The 21,028-nt window shown below is 58.9% G+C and overlaps 1 protein-coding gene and 1 pseudogene across 2 annotated transcripts; both read right to left on the minus strand.

The window, feature by feature from the left end:
- Nucleotides 1–441: 441 nt before the first annotated feature.
- Nucleotides 442–10,453, minus strand: LOC132813174 (sulfotransferase 1C2-like). Of its 2 annotated transcripts, XM_060823090.1 has the most exons (7): nt 10,220–10,453; nt 7,145–7,276; nt 6,939–7,036; nt 4,245–4,371; nt 3,702–3,796; nt 3,245–3,425; nt 442–623 (listed from the first exon to the last, which is right to left on the minus strand). In XM_060823090.1, exons 1-7 carry the CDS (start codon nt 10,386–10,388, stop codon nt 448–450), a joined length of 978 nt encoding a protein of 325 aa, XP_060679073.1. In that variant the 5' UTR covers nt 10,389–10,453; the 3' UTR covers nt 442–447. The 2 variants fall into 2 exon arrangements, with proteins under 2 accessions (XP_060679073.1, XP_060679074.1); XM_060823091.1 differs by lacking the exon at nt 7,145–7,276.
- A 4,570-nt stretch (nt 10,454–15,023) lies between these two features.
- On the minus strand, nt 15,024–20,336 carry LOC132813176 (sulfotransferase 1C4-like; annotated as a pseudogene).
- Between the last annotated feature and the right edge of the window lie 692 nt (nt 20,337–21,028).

The raw sequence follows: 21,028 nt of genomic DNA on the forward strand, positions 1-21,028 counted from the left end.
GACTGGTGTCTCTCAGTCCCCCTCTCTCTCAGGGAGATATCTGTACACTGACTGGTGTCTCTCAGTCCCCCTCTCTCTCAGGGAGATATCTGTACACTGACTGGTGTCTCTCAGTCCCCCTCTCTCAGGGAGATATCTGTACACTGACTGGTGTCTCTCAGCCCCCCTTCTCTCTCTCTCTCAGGGAGATATCTGTACACTGACTGGTGTCTCTCAGTCCCCCCTCTCTCAGGGGATATCTGTACACTGACTGGTGTCTCTCAGTCCCCTCTCTCTCTCTCAGGGAGATATCTGTACACTGACTGGTGTCTCTCAGTCCCCTCTCTCAGGGAGATACCTGTACACTGACTGGTGTCTCTCAGTCCCCTCTCTCTCTCTCAGGTTGGGTTTCTGTCCGTTGTGCTGTAAGTGCAGGTTGATGTGAAATAATTTGCGAATGCGTTTGTGTTAATTAATTGAACATTTAATCTGAATCGATGAGTTGTTCACGTTGTTCTGGTCTCGTCCCGGTCCCAGCTCCTGGCGAAACCTCACCGAGCACGGAGCCATCTGTCTCTCGTAATGTTCATCAAAACGTTCATTCTCAGCCACCGTGAAATGGGTCTTCCAGTCTCCCACCTCACCTGGGAGGGAGGGATAGAGGGAGAGACAGAGGGAGGGAGAGGGGGAAACAGGGAGGGAGAGGGTGGGAGGGAGAGAGAGGGAGAGACAGAGGGAGGGAGAGGGGGAAACAGGGAGGGAGAGGGTGGGAGGGAGAGAGAGAGAGACAGAGGGAGGGAGAGGGGGAAACAGGGAGGGAGAGGGTGGGAGGGAGAGAGAGAGAGAGGAGGGAGAGAGGGGGAAACAGGGAGGGAGAGGGTGGGAGAGAGAGAGACAGAGGGAGGGAGGGAGGGGAGAGAGGGGGGACAGGGAGTGAGAGAGGGTGGGAGGAAGATAGAGAGAGACAGAGGAGGGACGGAGGGATGGAGAGGGGGAAATAGAGAGGGAGAAGATGGGAGACAGAAGATGGGAGGGAGAGAGAGGTAGAGAGAGAGAGGAGGGAGGGGAGAGAGAGGGGGAACGAGGGATGGAGAGGTTGGGAGGGATAAAGGGAGAGACAGAGAGGGGTAGGGGCGGTGGGAGAGACACAGAGGGACCCAGAGGCAGACAGGGAGAGATGGTGTCAATCCCATGGATGAGTAGGTGATGGGAGAGAACTGAGCCCCTCCATCCCCTTGCCCCTTTTCAGAGCCCACCGCCCTTGTCATCGCTCAGAGGGAACCTCAGCGAGTCTCTGCAGTGGGTCTTGTAGAGGGTACACACTGCTGTCTCTCTGCTTCGAGGGGGGGGGGGGAGGGAGTGAATGTTGAAGGTGGGGGTCAGCATCTCAATGGGGTGGGGAATGGGGGGGGAGGGGCTGCTCTGTCCCGGACGGTGTCGAGCTTCTCGCGTGTTGTCGGAGCCGCCCCCTCCCCCTGTCCAGGGCGAGTGGGGAGTATCCCCTCACCCTCCCTGACTCCTGCCTCATCGATGGTGGGACAGGGCTATGGGAAGGAGTCAAGAGGGGAGTTACCCACTGCAGGGTTCCCAGCCTCTGACCTGCTCCTGGAGACACAGGATTGAGATGGGGCTGGGGTCCGGGTCAGTTTCTGCTCAATGGGAACCCCCAGGATGTTGATAGTGGGGGGAGGGGGGGATTCAGTGACGGTAACACCATTGAACATCAAGGGGGCGATGGTTAGATTCTCTCTCAATGGGAACCCCCAGGATGTTGAGAGTGGGGGGAGGGGGATTCAGTGAGGGTAACACCATTGAACGTCAAGGGGGCGATGGTTAGATTCTCTCTCAATGGGGACCCCCAGGATGTTGATATTTGGGGGGAGGGGGGATTCAGTGATGGTAACACCATTGAACGTCAAGGGGGCGATGGTTAGATTCTCTCTCAATGGGAACCCCCAGGATGTTGATAGTGGGGGGGGGGGGGATACAGTGACGGTAACACCATTGAATGTCAAGGGGGCGATGGTTAGATTCTCTCTCAATGGGAACCCCCAGGATGTTGATAGTGGGGGGGGAGGGGGGATTCAGTGACGGTAACGCCATTGAACGTCAAGGGGGCGATGGTTAGATTCTCTCTCAATGGGAACCCCCAGGATGTTGATAGTGGGGGGAGGGGGGATTCTGTGATGGTAACACCATTGAACGTCAAGGGGGTGATGGTTAGATTCTCTCTCAATGGGAGCCCCCAGGATGTTGATAGTGGGGGGGAGGGGGGGATTCAGTGACGGTAACACCATTGAACGTCAAGGGGGCGATGGTTAGATTCTCTCTCAATGGGAACCCCAGGATGTTGATAGTGGGGGGAGGGGGGATTCAGTGACGGTAACACCATTGAACGTCAAGGGGGCGATGGTACGATTCTCTCTCAATGGGAACCCCCAGGATGTTGATAGTGGGGGGAGGGGGGGATTCAGTGACGGTAACACCATTGAACGTCAAGGGGGTGATAGTTAGATTCTCTCTCAATGGGAACCCCCAGGATGTTGATAGTGGGGGGGGGGAGGGGGGATTCAGTGATGGTAACACCATTGAACGTCAAGGGGGCGATGGTTAGATTCTCTCTCACTGGGAACCCCCAAGATGTTGATAGTTGGGTGGAGGGGGGATACAGTGACGGTAACACCATTGAACGTCAAGGGGGCGATGGTTAGATTCTCTCTCAATGGGAACCCCAGGATGTTGATAGTGGGGGGGGAGGGGGGATTCAGTGACGGTAACGCCATTGAACGTCAAGGGGGTGATGGTTAGATTCTCTCTCAATGGGAACCCCCAGGATGTTGATAGTGGGGGGAGGGGGGATTCAGTGATGGTAACACCATTGAAGGTCAAGGGGGCGATGGTTAGATTCTCTCTCACTGGGAACCCCCAGGATGTTGATAGTGGGGGGAGGGGGGATTCAGTGATGGTAACACCATTGAACGTCAAGGGGGCGATGGTACGATTCTCTCTCAATGGGAACCCCAGGATGTTGATAGTGGGGGGAAGGGGGGATTTAGTGACGGTAACACCATTGAACGTCAAGGGGGCGATGGTTAGATTCTCTCTCAATGGGAACCCCCAGGATGTTGATAGTGGAGGGGGGGGGGAGGGGAGATTCAGTGACGGTAACACCATTGAAGGTCAAGGGGGCGATAGTTGAATTCTTTCTAACCTATTGCACTTGGCTACCTGACCCTTGACCTCCCGTCTCTGACTTTGAACCCACCCTTTCTCATGAACCTGGAGATGGATTGGTCCAAGACGTTGCTCGGCAACGTGGTGTAGTTAGTCATTGGGTTGTCCTTCATGACCTTGAAAGAGGAGAGATGGACAATCTTGTCGAGGACATCATCTTCCAGAACCTTCCCCAGGAACCGGGCCAACTTCTGGATCTCCCGCCTGGGGTCCTAGATGGAGGGAAGCAAATGAGAGAGGGGTTAGAGCTCCCGGGGTCAGGGAGAGGGTCTATGCAGGGTCAGGGGTCAGTAGAGCGTCCATGCAGGGTCAGGGGTCAGTAGAGCATCCATGCAGGGTCAGGGGTCAGTGAGAGGATCCATCCAGACCCTGACATCTCTTGTCTCCCTCTCCCTCCCCCTCCCTCTCTCCCTGTCTCTGCCCCCTCCGTTCTCGCTCTGTCACACCCTCCAACCCTCGTTCTCCCCCCACACTCTCTCCATCTTTACCTCCTTCATGTCTTCATAAAAGAGGAAGAGAATCCGATGTTTCTCCTTCGCTTCCCACCAGCCCTTCGCATGGTCATACCAGGATCCCCAGGAAACTGGAACACACAGAGATCGCACAGTCAGATCCCAGTCTCCCTCCCCTCAAAACCCACTGCCACTGGGTCAAAGATTCAACACAGACAGTGTAGAGGGAGCTTTACTCTGTATCTAACCCCCTGCTGTCCCTGTCCTGGGATGGGGGGACAATGTAGAGTGAGCTTTACTCTGTATCTAACCCCTGCTGTTCCTGTCCCTGTCCCTGGGATGGGGGGAACAGTGTAGCAGGAGCTTTACGCTGTATCTAACCCGTGCTGTCCCTGTCCTGTCCTGGGAGGGTGGGGGACAGTTTAGAGGGAGCTTTACTCTGTATCTAATCCCATGCTGTCCCTGTCCCTGGGATGGGGGGACAGTATAGAGGGGAGCATTACTCTGTATCTACCCCGTGCTGTCCCTGTCCCTGGGTGGGTTTGATGGGGAGACAGTGTAGAGGACGGTGTTCCTTACCTTGACCGTCCATGAAATTCCGAATGAATTCCTGCCAGGTCCCAGGCTGAGGCATGCCTTGGTTCATCCGATGGAAGTGAAAGTAGGAGACCGCATTATCCTTGGCATTTCGTGCGACTACAATTACCTGGGAACAGGGAGAAAGATGCATTCATTAATCCCCTCAGTATTCCCCTACAAATCTATCCATCTCCCAGTCTCCCACACTCTCCCCGTGTCCCCTCAGTATCTCCCACCAACAATCTATCCATCTCCCAGTCTCCCACACTCTGCCCGTGTCCCTCAGTGTCTCCCCCCAACAATCTATCCATCTCCCAGTCTCCCGCACTCTCCCCGTGTCCCTCAGTGTCTCCCCCCAAATGTGATGATGATATTAAAGTCGGTGGAGTTGTTGACAGTGAGGAAGGATGTGGCAGGTTACAGCGGGATATAGATAAGCTGCAGAGCTGGGCAGAAAGGTGGCAAATGGAGTTCAATGTAGCTAAGTGTGAAGTGATTCACTTTGGTAAGAGTAACAAGAAGATGGAGTACTGGGCTAATGGTAGGCTACTTGGTAGTGTGGATGAGCAGAGGGATCTTGGTGTCCATGTACACAGATCTCTGAAAGTTGCCACCCAGGTAAATAGTGCTGTGAGGAAGGCATATGGTGTACTGGGCTTTATTGGTAGAGGAATTGAGTTCCGGAGTCCTGAGGTCATGTTGCAGTTGTATAAGACTCTGGTGCGGCCGCATCTGGGGTATTGTGTGCAGTTTTGGTCGCCATACTATAGGAAGGATGTGGAGGCATTGGAACGGGTGCAGAGGAGGTTTACCAGGATGTTGCCTGGAATGGTAGGAAGATCGTATGAGGAAAGGCTGAGGCACTTAGGGCTGTTCTCATTGGAGAAGAGAAGGTTTCGGGGAGATTTGATAGAGGTGTATAAGGTGATTAGGGGTTTAGATAGGGTAGACACTGAGAACCTTTTACCGCTAATAGAGTCAGCTGTTACTAGGGGACACAGCTTTAAATTAAGGGGTGGTAGGTATAGGACAGATGTTAGGGGTAGATTCTTTACTCAGCGAGTCGTGAGTTCATGGAATGCCCTGCCAGTAGCAGGGGTGGTCTCTCACTGTTTATAGGCATTTAAACGGGCATTGGATGGGCATATGGAGGGTAGTGGGCTAGTGTAGGTTAGGTGGGCTTGGATCGGTGCAACATCGAGGGCCGAAGGGCCTGTACTGTGCTGTATTTTTCTATGTTCTATGTTCTATCCATCTCCCAGTCTCCCACACTCTCCCCGTGTCCCACAGTGTCTCCCCCCAACAATCTCTCCATCTCACACTCTCCCGCACTCTCCCTGTGTCCCTCAGTGTCTCCCCCCAACAATCTCTCCATCTCCCAGTCTCCCACACTCTCCCCGTGCCCCTCAGTGTCTCCCCCCAACAATCAATCCATCTCCCAGTCTCCCGCACTCTCCCCGTGTCCCTCAGTGTCTCCCCCCAACAATCTATCCATCTCACACTCTCCCGCACTCTCCCCATGTCCCTCAGTGTCTCCCCCCAACAATCTCTCCATCTCCCAGTCTCCCGCACTCTCCCCGTGTCCCTCAGTGTCTCCCCCCAACAATCTATCCATCTCCCAGTCTCCCGACTCTCCCCGTGTCCCCTCAGTGTCTCCCCCAACAATCTATCCATCTCCCAGTCTCCCACACTCTCCCCGTGTCCCTCAGTGTCTCCCCCCAACAATCTATCCATCTCCCAGTCTCCCACACTCTCCCCGTGTCCCTCAGTGTCTCCCCCCAACAATCTATCCATCTCCCAGTCTCCCGCACTCTCCCCGTGTCCCTCAGTGTCTCCCCCAACAATCTCTCCATCTCCCAGTCTCTCACACTCTCCCCGTGCCCCTCAGTGTCTCCCCCCAACAATCTATCCATCTCCCAGTCTCCCACACTCTCCCCGTGTCCCCTCAGTGTCTCCCCCCAACAATCTATCCATCTCCCAGTCTCCCACACTCTCCCCATGTCCCTCAGTGTCTCCCCCCAACAATCTATCCATCTCCCAGTCTCCCGCACTCTCCCCATGTCCCTCAGTGTCTCCCCCAACAATCTATCCATCTCCCAGTCTCCCGCACTCTCCCCGTGTCCCTCAGTGTCTCCCCCCGACAATCTATCCATCTCACACTCTCCCGCACTCTCCCTGTGTCCCTCAGTGTCTCCCCCCAACAATCTCTCCATCTCCCAGTCTCCCACACTCTCCCCGTGTCCCTCAGTGTCTCCCCCAACAATCTCTCCATCTCCCAGTCTCTCACACTCTCCCCGTGCCCCTCAGTGTCTCCCCCCAACAATCTATCCATCTCCCAGTCTCCCACACTCTCCCCGTGTCCCTCAGTGTCTCCCCCCAACAATCTATCCATCTCCCAGTCTCCCGCACTCTCCCCATGTCCCTCAGTGTTTCCCCCCAACAATCTATCCATCTCCCAGTCTCCCACACTCTCCCCGTGTCCCTCAGTGTCTCCCCCCAACAACATATCCATCTCCCAGTCTCCCGCACTCTCCCCGTGTCCCTCAGTGTCTCCCCCCAACAATCTATCCATCTCCCAGTCTCCCGCACTCTCCCGTGTCCCTCAGTGTCTCCCCCCAACAATCTATCCATCTCCCAGTCTCCCACACTCTCCCCATGTCCCTCAGTGTCTCCCCCCCCACCTCAGTCCCGTACCTTACAGTCCTGCTCCCAGAAGGATTTGGGAACGAGTTGGAAAGGCAGGTGGGTTTTGACCGTCCGCGGTGACTCCATCTTCTCCAACAGCTCGATTCCTGCAATTAACCCGGACAGGGTTAGCCCGGGCTGGGGGGGTCCCACACGTTATCCTCCCTCCTCACCCCCTCCCAGGGGTACAGGGGGACACTGACAGAGACACTCACCGCTGGGAAGATTGATCGGACCAGGGAACGATTCCAGGAAGGGGATGCGGTCGTAGACAGGAGCCCGTCTACACACCTCCACATCGGCCTCACAGTTAATGAGATCCACAATTTCCTGCATCCATGTGGTCCCTACGGAGGGAGGGAAGTGGGGAGGGTAAGTGAGGGAGAGGGAGACAGGGAAGGAGAGGAAAGGAGGGCGGGAGAGAGAGAGGGACTGAACAGTGAGACCTATACGATTCCCCAGGACTTTGATCCCAGCTCAATTCATGTGCCTTTGTCCTTCCTGCCTCATCAAACCACAACATCTTCAATTCCGACATGTTCGGAGAATACTCCCAGAGTGGTCAGTTGGCAAGTCCCATCCAGTTGTAGGTGGGTTAGAGCGTGGTTCTAATAACGCTGAGGTCCTGGGTTCAACCACCACACAGACCAGGGTGTGTCACTGGGGGTTGGAAAGTTGTTGGTTTGTGCACAGTTGGGGGACTCAGTGGTTAGCACCGCTGCCTCACAGCGCCAGGGTCCCAGGTTCGATTCCCCCCACCTCCCCCGTCCCTCGGGGCGACTGACTGTGTGGAGTTTGCACGTTCTCCCCGTGTCTGCGTGGGTTTCCTTCGGGTGCTCCGGTTTCCTCCCACAGTCCAAAGATGTGCAGGTTAGGGTGGGATTGGCTGTGGGGAAATTGTCCCGTAGTGCCCAGGGATGTGCAGGTTAGGGTGGGATTGGCCATGGGGAAATTGTCCCGTAGTGCCCAGGGATGTACGGGTTAGGGTGGGTCGGCCGTGGGGAAATTGTCCGTAGTGCCCAGGGATGTACGGGTTAGGGTGGGATTGGCCGTGGGGAAATTATCCCGTAGTGCCCAGGATGTGCAGGTTAGGGTGGGATTGGCCGTGGGGAAATTGTCCCGTAGTGCCCAGGGATGTACAGGTCAGGGTGGGATTGGCCGTGGGGAAATTGTCCCGTAGTGCCCAGGGATGTACAGGTTAGGGTGGATTGGCCGTGGGGAAATTGTCCCGCAGTGCCCAGGGATGTGCAGGTTAGGGTGGGATTGGCCGTGGGGAAATTGTCCCGTAGTGCCCAGGGATGTGCAGGTTAGGGTGGGATTGGCCATGGGGAAATTGTCCCGTAGTGCCCAGGGATGTGCAGGTTAGGGTGGGATTGGCCATGGGGAAATTGTCCCGCAGTGCCCAGGGATGTGCAGGTTAGGGTGGGTCGTCCGTGGGGAAATTGTCCCGTAGTGCCCAGGGATGTACAGGTTAGGGTGGGATTGGCCGTGGGGAAATTGTCCCGTAGTGCCCAGGGATGTGCAGGTTAGGGTGGGATTGGCCGTGGGGAAATTGTCCCGTAGTGCCCAGGTTCGGTGCATTAGTCAGGGATAAATGTAGGACAATAGGATTGGGGAATAGTTCTGGGTGGGATACACTTCGGAGGGTGGGTATGGGCTTGTTGGGCCGAAGGGCCTGTTTCCACACAGTGGGGACTCTATGATTCTGTGATACCTGCTCCCAACATCACGAGGCTGGGGTAATGGGTTCACGAGGATCCGGTACCAGCCGGTTCACCATCACGGGGCTCAGTCCCGGTAAGACGTGGAAATAAACCGGCTGACCAATCACAAAGGCAGAATGTCACCCCTTCATATTCAAGCAGGTTTTACCCTCTCTTTTCATCCACCTCCGCCCTGGGGCCCTCTGTCTCTCCCTCCGCCCTGGGGCCCTCTGCTTCCCTCCGCCCTGGGGCCCTCTGTTTCCCTCCGCCCTGGGGCCCTCTGTCTCTCCCTCCGCGCTGGGGCCCTCTGTTTCCCTCCGCCCTGGGGCCCTCTGTCTCTCCCTCCGCCCTGGGGCCCTCTGTCTCTCCCTCCGCCCTGGGGCCCTCTGCTTCCCTCCGCCCTGGGGCCCTCTGTCTCTCCCTCCGCCCTGGGGCCCTCTGCTTCCCTCCGCCCTGGGGCCCTCTGTTTCCCTCCGCCCTGGGGCCCTCTGTCTCTCCCTCCGCGCTGGGGCCCTCTGTCTCCCTCCGCCCTGGGGCCCTCTGTCTCTCCCTCCGCCCTGGGGCCCTCTGTTTCCCTCCGCCCTGGGGCCCTCTGTCTCTCCCTCCGCCCTGGGGCCCTCTGTTTCCCTCCGCCCTGGGGCTCTCTGTCTCTCCCTCCGCCCTGGGGCCCTCTGTTTCCCTCCGCCCTGGGGCCCTCTGTTTCCCTCCGCCCTGGGGCCCTCTGTCTCTCCCTCCGCCCTGGGGCCCTCTGTCTCTCCCTCCACCCTGGGGCCCTCTGTTTCCCTCCGCCCTGGGGCCCTCGGTCTCTCCCTCCGCCCTGGGGCCCTCTGTCTCTCCCTCTGCCCTGGGGCCCTCTGTCTCTCCCTCCGCCCTGGGGCCCTCTGTCTCTCCCTCCGCCCTGGGGCCCTCTGTTTCCCTCTGCCCTGGGGCCCTCTCCCTCTGACCTGGGGCCCTCTCCCTCTCACCTGTGACCCTCTCACCCTCTCCCTCCGCCCTGTGACCCTCTCTCCCTCTCCCTCCGCTCCGTGACCCTCTCTCCCTCTCCCTCCGCCCCTGTGACCCTCTCTCCCTCTCCCTCCGCCCTGTGACCCTCTCACCCTCTCCCTCCGCCCTGTGACCCTCTCTCCCTCTCCCTCCGCCCTGTGACCCTCTCTCCCTCTCCCTCCTCCCTGTGACCCTCTCCCTCTCACCTGTGACCCTCTCACCCTCTCCCTCCGCTCCGTGACCCTCTCTCCCTCTCCCTCCGCCCCGTGACCCTCTCTCCCTCTCCCTCCGCTCCGTGACCCTCTCTCCCTCTCCCTCCGCCCCGTGACCCTCTCTCCCTCTCCCTCCGCCCTGTGACCCTCTCTCCCTCTCCCTCCGCCCTGTGACCCTCTCTCCCTCTCCCTCCTCCCTGTGACCCTCTCCCTCCGCCCTGGGGCCCTCTCCCTCCGCTCCGTGACCCTCTCTCCCTCTCCCTCCGCCCTGTGACCCTCTCTCTCTCTCCCTCTCACCTGTGACCCTCTCACCCTCTCCCTCCGCCCTGTGACCCTCTCTCCCTCTCCCTCCGCCCCTGTGACCCTCTCTCCCTCTCCCTCCGCCCCTCACCTGCTTTGGGGTAGGTTGCGATGAGTAGATCCCCGGCCTTTGCCTGGAAAGTCTCCACCAGGCTCCAGTTGTCTGCGACCCAGTCTGGGAACGCCACGTCCTGGACCAGTTTAACCTGGGGCCTGGTCAGCACACAGTCCTTCAGGTCAGAGTGAGACCCCGTCTCCATCCCTCAGGCCTGGAACCGGGACACACACACACACGGGTCAGTTCACCCACTCTCCCCGGGGAGCGAGAGAGAGAGAGAGAGACAGAGAGATGGAGATAGAGAGATGGAGATAGACAGAGTGAGAGACAGTGAGAGAGAGAGAAGTTCCTCCCCCTCTCAGCCTTAAGTTGGTGTCCCTTCACTCTGAGACTGTGCCCTCTGTCCCTGGACTCTCCCATCAGGGGAAACATTCTCTCAGCCCTGACCCTGTCAAGCCCCTTTAAGGATCCTGAATGTTTCAATGGGATCCTCTCTCACTCTTCAAACTTCACGGGGGAGAGTCCCACCCTGTCTAACCTTTACTCAGAACGCAAACCTCACACCTCTCTCTCTCTCTCTCTGACCTTTCTCTGTCTGTCTCTCAGCACATCAGCTCTCCCTCAAATTGAAAAGATTTATATTCCCATATGCTCACACATAGACACTCCCTCACAGTCACACACTCCCTTACACACACACTCTTTCACCCAGACACACTCACACTCTCTCTCATGCTCACACACACTCTCGCTTTCTCTCTCTCTCTCTCACTCACACACACAAACACAAAACGTTGTCAGCCCATGACAATGAGGAGAGAGAAGGAGACCCAGCGAGAGACACGGACAGAGGGAGGGAGGGACAGGGACACAGAGGGAGGGAGGGACAGAGAGACCCAGCGAGAGACGGGGACAAGAGGGAGGGTGGGACAGAGAGACCCAGAGAGAGACGGGGACACAGAGGGAGGGTGGGACAGAGAGACCCAGAGAGAGACGGGGACACAGAGGGAGGGTGGGACAGGGACACAGAGGGAGGGTGGGACAGAGAGACCCAGCGAGAGACGGGGACACAGAGGGAGGGAGGGACAGAGAGACCCAGCGAGAGACGGGGACACAGAGGGAGGGAGGGACAGAGAGACCCAGCGAGAGACGGGGACACAGAGGGAGGGAGGGACAGAGAGACCCAGCGAGAGACGGGGACACAGAGGGAGGGTGGGACAGAGAGACCCAGCGAGAGACGGGGACACAGAGGGAGGGTGGGACAGAGAGACCCAGCGAGAGACGGGGACACAGAGGGAGGGGGACAGAGAGACCCAGCGAGAGACGGGGACACAGAGGGAGGGAGGGACAGAGAGACCCAGCGAGAGACGGGGACACAGAGGGAGGGAGGGACAGAGAGACCCAGCGAGAGACGGGGACACAGAGGGAGGGAGGGACAGAGAGACCCAGCGAGAGACGGGGACACAGAGGGAGGGTGGGACAGAGAGACCCAGCGAGAGACGGGGACACAGAGGGAGGGAGGGACAGAGAGACCCAGCGAGAGACGGGGACACAGAGGGAGGGAGGGACAGAGAGACCCAGCGAGAGACGGGGACACAGAGGGAGGGTGGGACAGAGAGACCCAGCGAGAGACGGGGACACAGAGGGAGGGTGGGACAGAGAGACCCAGCGAGAGACGGGGACACAGAGGGAGGGACAGAGAGACCCAGCGAGAGACGGGGACACAGAGGGAGTGAGGGACAGAGAGACCCAGCGAGAGACGGGGACACAGAGGGAGGGAGGGACAGAGAGACCCAGCGAGAGACGGGGGACACAGAGGGAGGGAGGGACAGAGAGACCCAGCGAGAGACGGGGACACAGAGGGAGGGAGGGACAGAGAGACCCAGCGAGAGACGGGGACACAGAGGGAGGGAGGGACAGAGAGACCCAGCGAGAGACGGGGACACAGAGGGAGGGAGGGACAGAGAGACCCAGCGAGAGACGGGGACACAGAGGGAGGGAGGGACAGAGAGACCCAGCGAGAGACGGGGACACAGAGGGAGGGAGGGACAGAGAGACCCAGCGAGAGACGGGGACACAGAGGGAGGGAGGGACAGAGAGACCCAGCGAGAGACGGAGACACAGAGGGAGGGTGGGACAGAGAGACCCAGTGAGAGACAGGGACACAGAGGGAGGGTGGTTTTGAAGGGGGTGTTACCTACAGGATCTCAGTCAGTGAGGAGTTCAGGGCTGTCTGTGTGAGACTCCCGCTGTGGACTCTGAACAACTGAGCACCAGTCCAGTGGGAGCAGGCTCTGATAACATCACCCGTCACTTTGGGAAGGCACAGGGTAATCTGATTGGTGGCTGGGGAGAAGGGGAGGGAGCTGGAAGTGTGTATACAACTGACAGAGAGGAGTGCTCACTGTCCGCTACAGGACAGTGTCAGAGCGCTGGGATACTGGAGAGGAGCTGTGAGAGAGACCCCTCTCTCTCTCTCCCTCTCCCTCCCCATTTGTTTCTCTCTCTCTCTGCCCCCACAAACGCGCTGTCTCGCCCCCCCCGCCCACACACACACACACACACACACACTTTCTCTCTCCATTCCCACACTCTCTCTCCCTCTGCAGGTTTGGGGTCCATTGGAGATGGTGTAGAACAGGAGGGGACAGGGATGGGTTTGGGGTCCCATTGGGGACGGTGTAGAGCGGGAGGGAACGGGGAAGGGGTTTGGGGTCCCATTGGGGACGGTGTAGAGCGGGAGGGAACGGGAAGGGGTTTGGGGTCCCATTGGGGACGGTGTAGAGCCAGGAGGGAAGGAGAAGGGGTTTGGGGTCCCATTGGGGACGGTGTAGAACAGGAGGGGACAGGGAGGGGTTTGGGGTCCCATTGGGGACGGTGTTGAACGGGAGGGAACGGGAAGGGGTTTGGGGTCCCATTGGGGACGGTGTAGAGCGGGAGGGAACGGGGAGGGGTTTGGGGTCCCATTGGGGATGGTGTAGAGCGGGAGGGAACGGGAAGGGGTTTGGGGTCCATTGGGGACGGTGTAGAGCGGGAGGGAACGGGAAGGGGTTTGGGGTCCCATTGGGGATGGTGTAGAACGGGAGGGGACAGGGAGGGGTTTGGGGTCCATTGGGGACGGTGTAGAGCGGGATGGAACGGGAATGGGTTTGGGCTCCCATTGGGGACGGTGTAGAACGGGAGGGGACAGGGAGGGGTTTGGGGTCCCATTGGGGACGGTGTAGAGCGGGAGGGAACGGGAAGGGGTTTGAGGTCCATTGGGGACGGTGTAGAGCGGGATGGAACGGGAAGGGGTTTGGGCTCCCATTGGGGACAGTGTAGAACGGGAGGGGACAGGGAGGGGTTTGGGGTCCCATTGGGGACGGTGTAGAGCAGGGGGGAATGGGAAGGGGTTTGGGGCCCATTGGGGACGGTGTAGAGCGGGAGGGAACGGGAAGGCGTTTGGGGTCCATTGGGGACGGTGTAGAGCGGGAGGGCACGGGAAGGGGTTTGGGGTCCATTGGGGACGGTGTAGAGCAGGAGGGCACGGGAAGGGGTTTGGGGTCCATTGGGGACGGTGTAGAGCGGGAGGGAACGGGAAGGGGTTTGGGGTCCATTGGGGATGGTGTCACTGGGACCATTCCAGAGGCAGCTTTGGAAATTTCAGGTGGTGTTGAGGGTGAAACCTTCTGGAAGTTTCCCCCTGGGACCAGTCCATTGCTCAGTCAGCCCGTGGACACTGCCCTCAGGCCAGTTCCATAGAAAGGGTGGGTGGGAGTGAGGGGAGTGTTTGGGTGGATCCTCTCGGAGTGAGCTCCAGAACAATGGAGCTTTGTGTACCGTATGGACAGGGCCCAGCTCTCCTGTTAGACATGAACCCAGGCGTGTGACTTCCATGTGGACAGGATGCAGGAGCTCAATGCCCTCAGCCCGGTAACTCAGCAACGTTGTCTTTTCAGCTTCCAGGCTTCCTGAAGGGTGTTTGGGTTTATAATTAGGGTGGGTCCTTGGTCATATTTAATCCCAGCAACATCTTCAGGCAAACATCTCTCGCTCTGCCTTATCCCAACCCTATCTCCCAATCTCCTTCACCACCCTGCACCCACTCCCGATCTCTGTAACCCCCTGCACCCTCTCCCTATCTCTGTAACCCCCCTGCACCCCCTCCCTATCTCTGTAACCCCCCCTACACCCCCTCCCTATCTCTGTAACCCCCTACACCCCCTCCCTATCCCTGTAACCCCCCCACACCCCCTCCCTATCTCTGTAACCCTGCTACACCCCCTCCCTATCCCTGTAACCCCCTACACCCCCTCCCTATCTCTGTAACACCCTACACCCCTCCCTATCTCTGTAACCCCCCCACTCCCTCCCTATCTCTGTAATCCCCTGCACCCTCTCCCTATCTCTGTAACCCCCCTGCACCCCCTCCCTATCTCTGTAACCCCCTACACTCCCTCCTATCTCTGTAACCCCCTACACCCCCTCCCTATCTCTGTAACCCCCTACACCCCTCCCTGTTTCTGTAACCCCGCTACACCCCCTCCCTATCTCTGTAACCCCCCTACACCCCCTCCCTACCTCTGTCACCCACTACACCCCCCTCCCTATCTCTGTAACCCCCTACACCCCCTCCCTATCCCTGTAACCCCCCTACACCCCCTCCCTATCCCTGTAACCCCCCTACACCCCCTCCCCATCTCTGTAACCCCTGATCTCTCTCTCTCTGTCTCTCTCTCTCTTGTTATGATCACTACTTCCTAAATCAGTCCCATTGTTTGGGGGGGATCTGTAGTAAATACGCTTTTGTTATGTCACTGAATTGCAGTAGCGCCTGTCTGAGGTGAAATAATCACACTTCTGTGTTATCGAGGCTTGTTAAGAGTTTATTCTGAGTTCCCCCGATCCTTCTCGTCCCGGTCCCAGCTCCTGGCGAAACCTCACCGAGCACGGAGCCATCTGTCTCTCGTAATGTTCATCAAAACGTTCATTCTCAGCCACCGTGAAATGGGTCTTCCAGTCTCCCACCTCACCTGGGAGGGAGGGATAGAGGGAGAGACAGAGGGAGGGAGAGGGGGAAACAGGGAGGGAGAGGGTGGGAGGGAGAGAGAGAGAGACAGAGGGAGGGAGAGGGGGAAACAGGGAGGGAGAGGGTGGGAGGGAGAGACAGAGGGAGGGAGAGGGGGAAACAGGGAGGGAGAGGGTGGGAGGGAGAGAGAGAGACAGAGGGAGGGAGAGGGGGGAACAGGGAGGGAGAGGGTGGGAGGGAGAGAGGGAGAGACAGAGGGAGGGAGAGGGGGAAACAGGGAGGGAGAGGGTGGGAGGGAGAGGGTGGGAGGGAGAGAGGGAGAGACAGAGGGAGGGAGAGGGTGGGAGGGAGAGACAGAGGGAGGGAGGGAGACGATGGGAGGGAGGGAGGGAGACACAGAGGGAAGGAGAGAGAGGGGGAAAGAGGGAGGGAGAGGGTGTGAGGGAGAGAGGAAGTGACAGAGGGAGGGAGAGGGGGAAACAGGGAGGGAGAGGGTGGGAGGGAGAGAGGGAGAGACAGAGGGAGGGAGAGAGAGGGGGGAACAGGGAGTGAGAGAGGGTAAGAGGAAGATAGAGAGAGACAGAGGAGGGACGGAGGGATGGAGAGGGGGAAACAGAGAGGGAGAAGATGGGAGACAGAAGATGGGAGGGAGAGAGAGAGTAGAGAGAGAGAGGAGGAGGGAGAGAGAGGGGGAACGAGGGATGGAGAGGTTGGGAGGGATAATGGGAGAGACAGAGCGGGGTAGGAGCGGTGGGAGAGACACAGAGGGACCCAGAGGCAGACAGGGAGAGATGGTGTCAATCCCATGGATGAGTAGGTGATGGGAGAGAACTGAGCCCCTCCATCCCCTTGCCCCTTTTCAGAGCCCACCGCCCCTTGTCATCGCTCAGAGGGAACCTCAGCGAGTCTCTGCAGTGGGTCTTGTAGAGGGTACACACTGCTGTCTCTCTGCTTCGAGGGGGGGGTGGGGAGGGAGTGAATGTTGAAGGTGGGGGTCAGCATCTCGATGGGGTGGGGAATGGGGGGGAGGGGCTGCTCTGTCCCGGACGGTGTCGAGCTTCTCGAGTGTTGTCGGAGCCGCCCCCTCCTCCTGTCCAGGGCGAGTGGGGAGTATCCCCTCACTCTCCCTGACTCCTGCCTCATCGATGGTGGGACAGGGCTATGGGAAGGAGTCAGGAGGGGAGTTACCCACTGCAGGGTTCCCAGCCTCTGACCTGCTCCTGGAGCCCCAGGATTGAGATGGGGCTGGGGTCTGGGTCAGTTTCTGCTCAATGGGAACCCCCAGGATGTTGATAGTGGGGGGGAGGGGGGATTCAGTGACGGTAACACCATTGAACGTCAAGGGGGCAATGGTTAGATTCTCTCTCAATGGGAACCCCCAGGGTGTTGATAGTGGGGGGGAGGGGGGATTCAGTGACGGTAACACCATTGAACGTCAAGGGTGCAATCGTTGGATTCTTTCTCCCCCCAACAGCACTTGACCGTCTGACCCTTGACCCCCCCACTCCGAGTTTGAACCCACCTTTCCTCATGAAGCTGGAGATGGATTGGTCCATGATGTTGCTGGGCAACGTTATGTAATTAGCCATTGGGTTGTCCTTCATGACCTTGAAAGAGGAGAGATGGACAATCTTCTCGAGGACGTCATCTTCCAGAACCTTCCCCATGAACCGGGCACCTTCTGGATCTCCCGCCTGGGGTTCTAGATGGAGAGGAGCAAAGGAGAGAGGGGTTAGAGCTCCCGGGGTCAGGGAGAGGGTCCGTCCAGGGTCAGGGGTCGGTGAGTGGGTCCATGCAGGGTCAGGGGTCAGGGAGAGGGTCCATGCAGGGTCAGGGGTCAGTGAGCAGGTCCATCCAGGGTCAGTGGTCAGTGAGAAAGATTATCCAGACCCTTCTCACTCTCCCACCCCCTCCCTCTCCCTCCCAGCCCCCTCCGTGCTCGCTCTGTCACACCCTCCAACCCTCGTTCTCCCCACACTCTCTCCATCTTTACCTCCTTCATGTCTTCATAAAAGAGGAAGAGAATCCGATGTTTCTCCTTCGCTTCCCACCAGCCCTTCGCATGGTCATACCAGGATCCCCAGGAAACTGGAACACACAGAGATCGCACAGTCAGATCCCAGTCTCCCTCCCCTCAAAACCCACGGCCACTGGGTCAAAGATTCAACACAGACAGTGTAGAGGGAGCTTTACTCTGTATCTAACCCCCTGCTGTCCCTGTCCTGGGAGTGTTTGATGGGGGACAGTGTAGAGGGAGCATTGCTCTGTATCTAACCCCGTGCTGTCCCTGTCCTGAGAGTGTTTGATGGGGGACAGTGTAGAGGACGGTGTTCCTCACCTTGACCCTCCATGAAATTCCGGAGGAATTCCTGCCAGGTCCCAGGGTGAGGCATGTCTTGGCACATCCGATGGAAGTGAAAGTAGGAGACCGCATTATCCTTGGCATTTCGTGCGACTACAATTACCTGGGAACAGGGAGAAAGATGCATTCATTAATCCCCTCAGAGTGTCCCCCACAAATCTATCCATCTCCCAGTCTCCCACACTCTCCCCGTGTCCCTCAGTGTCTCCCCACAACAATCTATCCATCTCCCAGTGTACCACACTCTCCCCGTGTCCCTCAGTGTCTCCCCCCAACAATCTATCCATCTCCCAGTCTCCCACACTCTCCCCGTGTCCCTCAGTGTCTCCCCCCAACAATCTATCCATCTCCCAGTCTCCCACACTCTCCCCGTGTCCCTCAGTGCCTCCCCCCAACAATCCATCCATCTTCCAGTCTCCCACACTCTCCCCGTGTCCCTCAGTGTCTCCCGTAACAATCTATCCATCTCCCAGTCTCCCGCACTCTCCCCGTGTCCCTCAGTGTCTCCCCCCAACAATCTATCCATCTCCCAGTCTCCCACACTCTCCCCATGTCCCTCAGTGTCTCCCCCCAACAATCTATCCATCTCCCAGTCTCCCTCACTCTCCCCGTGTCCCTCAGTGTCTCCCCCCTCAGTCCCGTACCTTACAGTCCTGCTCCCAGAAGGATTTGGGAACGAGTTGGAAAGGCAGGTGGGTTTTGACCGTCCGCGGTGACTCCATCTTCTCCAACAGCTCGATTCCTGCAATTAACCCGGACAGGGTTAGCCTGGGCTGGGGGGGGTTCCCACACGTTATCCTCCCTCCTCCCCTCCCACCCAGGGGTACGGGGGGGCACTGACTCTCCCAGGGGTGCGGTGGGAGGCAGGGGTGGGGGTAGTCACTGAGAGAGACACTCACCGCTGGGAAGATTGGGCCGACGTTGGAATAACTCCAGGAAGGGGATGCGGTCGTAGACAGGAGCCCGTCTACACACCTCCACATCGGCCTCACAGTTAATGAGATCCACAATTTCCTGGGTCCAGGTGGTCCCTACGGAGGGAGGGAGAGGGTCAGAGACAGAGAAAGGGAGGGAGTGGGAGGAAGAGGACAGAGCAGCAGAGTGAAGGTCAGGGCGTAAAATATAAACATAGTCAATCATTCAACCAGACCCTCCCTAACCCACTCGCCATGTCTCCGCCCTGGGGCCCTCACCATCTCCCTCCGTCATGGGGCCCACCCTCTCCATCGTGGGACCATGTCTCTCCCTCCACCCTGGGGCCCTCACCATCTCCCTCCATCATGTGGCCCACCCTCTCCATCGTGGGGACCATGTCTCTCCCTCCACCCTGGGGCCCACCCTCTCCATCGTGGGACCATGTCTCTCCCTCCACCCTGGGGCCCACCCTCTCGATCGTGGGGACCATGTCTCTCCCTCCGCCCTGGGGCCCACCCTCTCCATCGTGGGGACCATGTCTCTCCCTCCACCCTGGGGCCCACCCTCTCCATCGTGGGGACCATGTCTCTCCCTCCGCCCTGGGGCCCACCCCCTCCATCGTGGGGACCATGTCTCTCCCTCTGCCCTGGGGCCCACCCCCTCCATCGTGGGACCATGTCTCTCCCTCCATCATGGGGCCCACCCTCTCCATCGTGGGGACCGTGTCTCTCCCTCCACCCTGGGGCCCTCACCATCTCCCTCCGCCCTGGGGCCCACCCCCTTCATCGTGGGGACCATGTCTCTCCCTCCACCCTGGGGCCCTCACCATCTCCATCGTGGGGCCATGTATCTCCCTCCGTCATGTGACCCATCCTCTCCATCGTGGGGACCATGTCTCTCCCTCCGGCCTGGGGCCCGCCCCCTTCATCGTGGGGACCATGTCTCTCCCTCCACCCTGGGGCCCTCACCATCTCCATCGTGGGGCCATGTCTCTCCCTCCGGCCTGGGGCCCACCCTCTCCATCGTGGGACCATGTCTCTCCCTCCACCCTGGGGCCCACCCTCTCCATCGTGGGACCATGTCTCTCCTTCCGCCCTGGGGCCCACCCTCTCCATCGTGGGGACCATGTCTCTCCCTCCGCCCTGGGGCCCTCTGTTTCCCTCCGCCCTGTGGCCCTCTGTCTCTCCCTCCGCCCTGGGGCCCTCTGTTTCCCTCCGCCTTGGGGCCCTCTGTTTCCCTCCGCCCTGGGGCCCTCTGTCTCTCCCTCCGCCCTGGGGCCCTCTGTTTCCCTCCGCCCTGGGGCCCTCTGTTTCCCTCCGGCCTGGGGCCGTCTGTTTCCCTCTGCCCTGGGGCCCTCTCCCTCTCACCTGGGGCCCTCTCTCCCTCTCCCTCGGCCCTTTGACCCTCTCCCTCCTCCCTGTGACCCTCTCTCCCTCTCCCTCCGCCCTGTGACCCTCTCTCCCTCTCCCTCCGCCTGGGACCCTCTCTCCCTCTCCCTCTCCCTCCGCCCTGTGACCCTCTCTCCCTCTCCCTCGGCCCTTTGACCCTCTCTCCCTCTCCCTCCGCCCTGTGACCCTCTCTCCCTCTCCCTCGGCCCTGTGACCCTCTCTCCCTCTCCCTCCGCCCCTCACCTGCTTTGGGGTAGGTTGCGATGAGTAGATCCCCGGCCTTTGCCTGGAAAGTCTCCACCAGGCTCCAGTTGTCTGCGACCCAGTCTGGGAACGCCACGTCCTGGACCAGTTTAACCTGGGGCCTGGTCAGCACACAGTCCTTCAGGTCAGAGTGAGACCCCGTCTCCATCCCTCAGGCCTGGAACCGGGACACACACACACACGGGTCAGTTCACCCACTCTCCCCGGGGAGCGAGAGAGAGAGAGAGACAGAGAGATGGAGATAGAGAGATGGAGATAGACAGAGAGAGAGAGACAGTGAGAGAGAGAGAGAAGTTCCTCCCCCTCTCAGCCTTAAGTTGGTGTCCCTTCACTCTGAGACTGTGCCCTCTGTCCCTGGACTCTCCCATCAGGGGAAACATTCTCTCAGCCCTGACCCTGTCAAGCCCCTTTAAGGATCCTGAATGTTTCAATGGGATCCTCTCTCACTCTTCAAACTTCACGGGGGAGAGTCCCACCCTGTCTAACCTTTACTCAGAACGCAATCCTCACACCTCTCTCTCCCTCTCTCTCTCTCTGTCTCTGACCTTTCTCTGTCTGTCTCTCAGCACATCAGCTCTCCCTCAAATTGAAAAGATTTATATTCCCATATGCTCACACATAGACACTCCCTCACAGTCACACACTCCCTTACACACACACTCTTTCACCCAGACACACTCACACTCTCTCTCTTATGCTCACACACAGACACACTCTCTCTCTCTCGGAGAGAGAAGGAGACCCAGCGAGAGACACGGACAGAGGGAGGGAGAGACAGGGTCACAGAGGGAGGGTGGGACAGAGAGACCCAGCGAGAGACAGGGACACAGAGGGAGGGTGGGACAGAGAGACCCAGCGAGAGACGGGGACACAGAGGGAGGGAGGGACAGAGAGACCCAGCGAGA

The sequence above is a fragment of the Hemiscyllium ocellatum genome, unplaced genomic scaffold (assembly GCF_020745735.1).
Source record: "Hemiscyllium ocellatum isolate sHemOce1 unplaced genomic scaffold, sHemOce1.pat.X.cur. scaffold_3422_pat_ctg1, whole genome shotgun sequence".
Classification (NCBI taxonomy): domain Eukaryota; kingdom Metazoa; phylum Chordata; class Chondrichthyes; order Orectolobiformes; family Hemiscylliidae; genus Hemiscyllium; species Hemiscyllium ocellatum.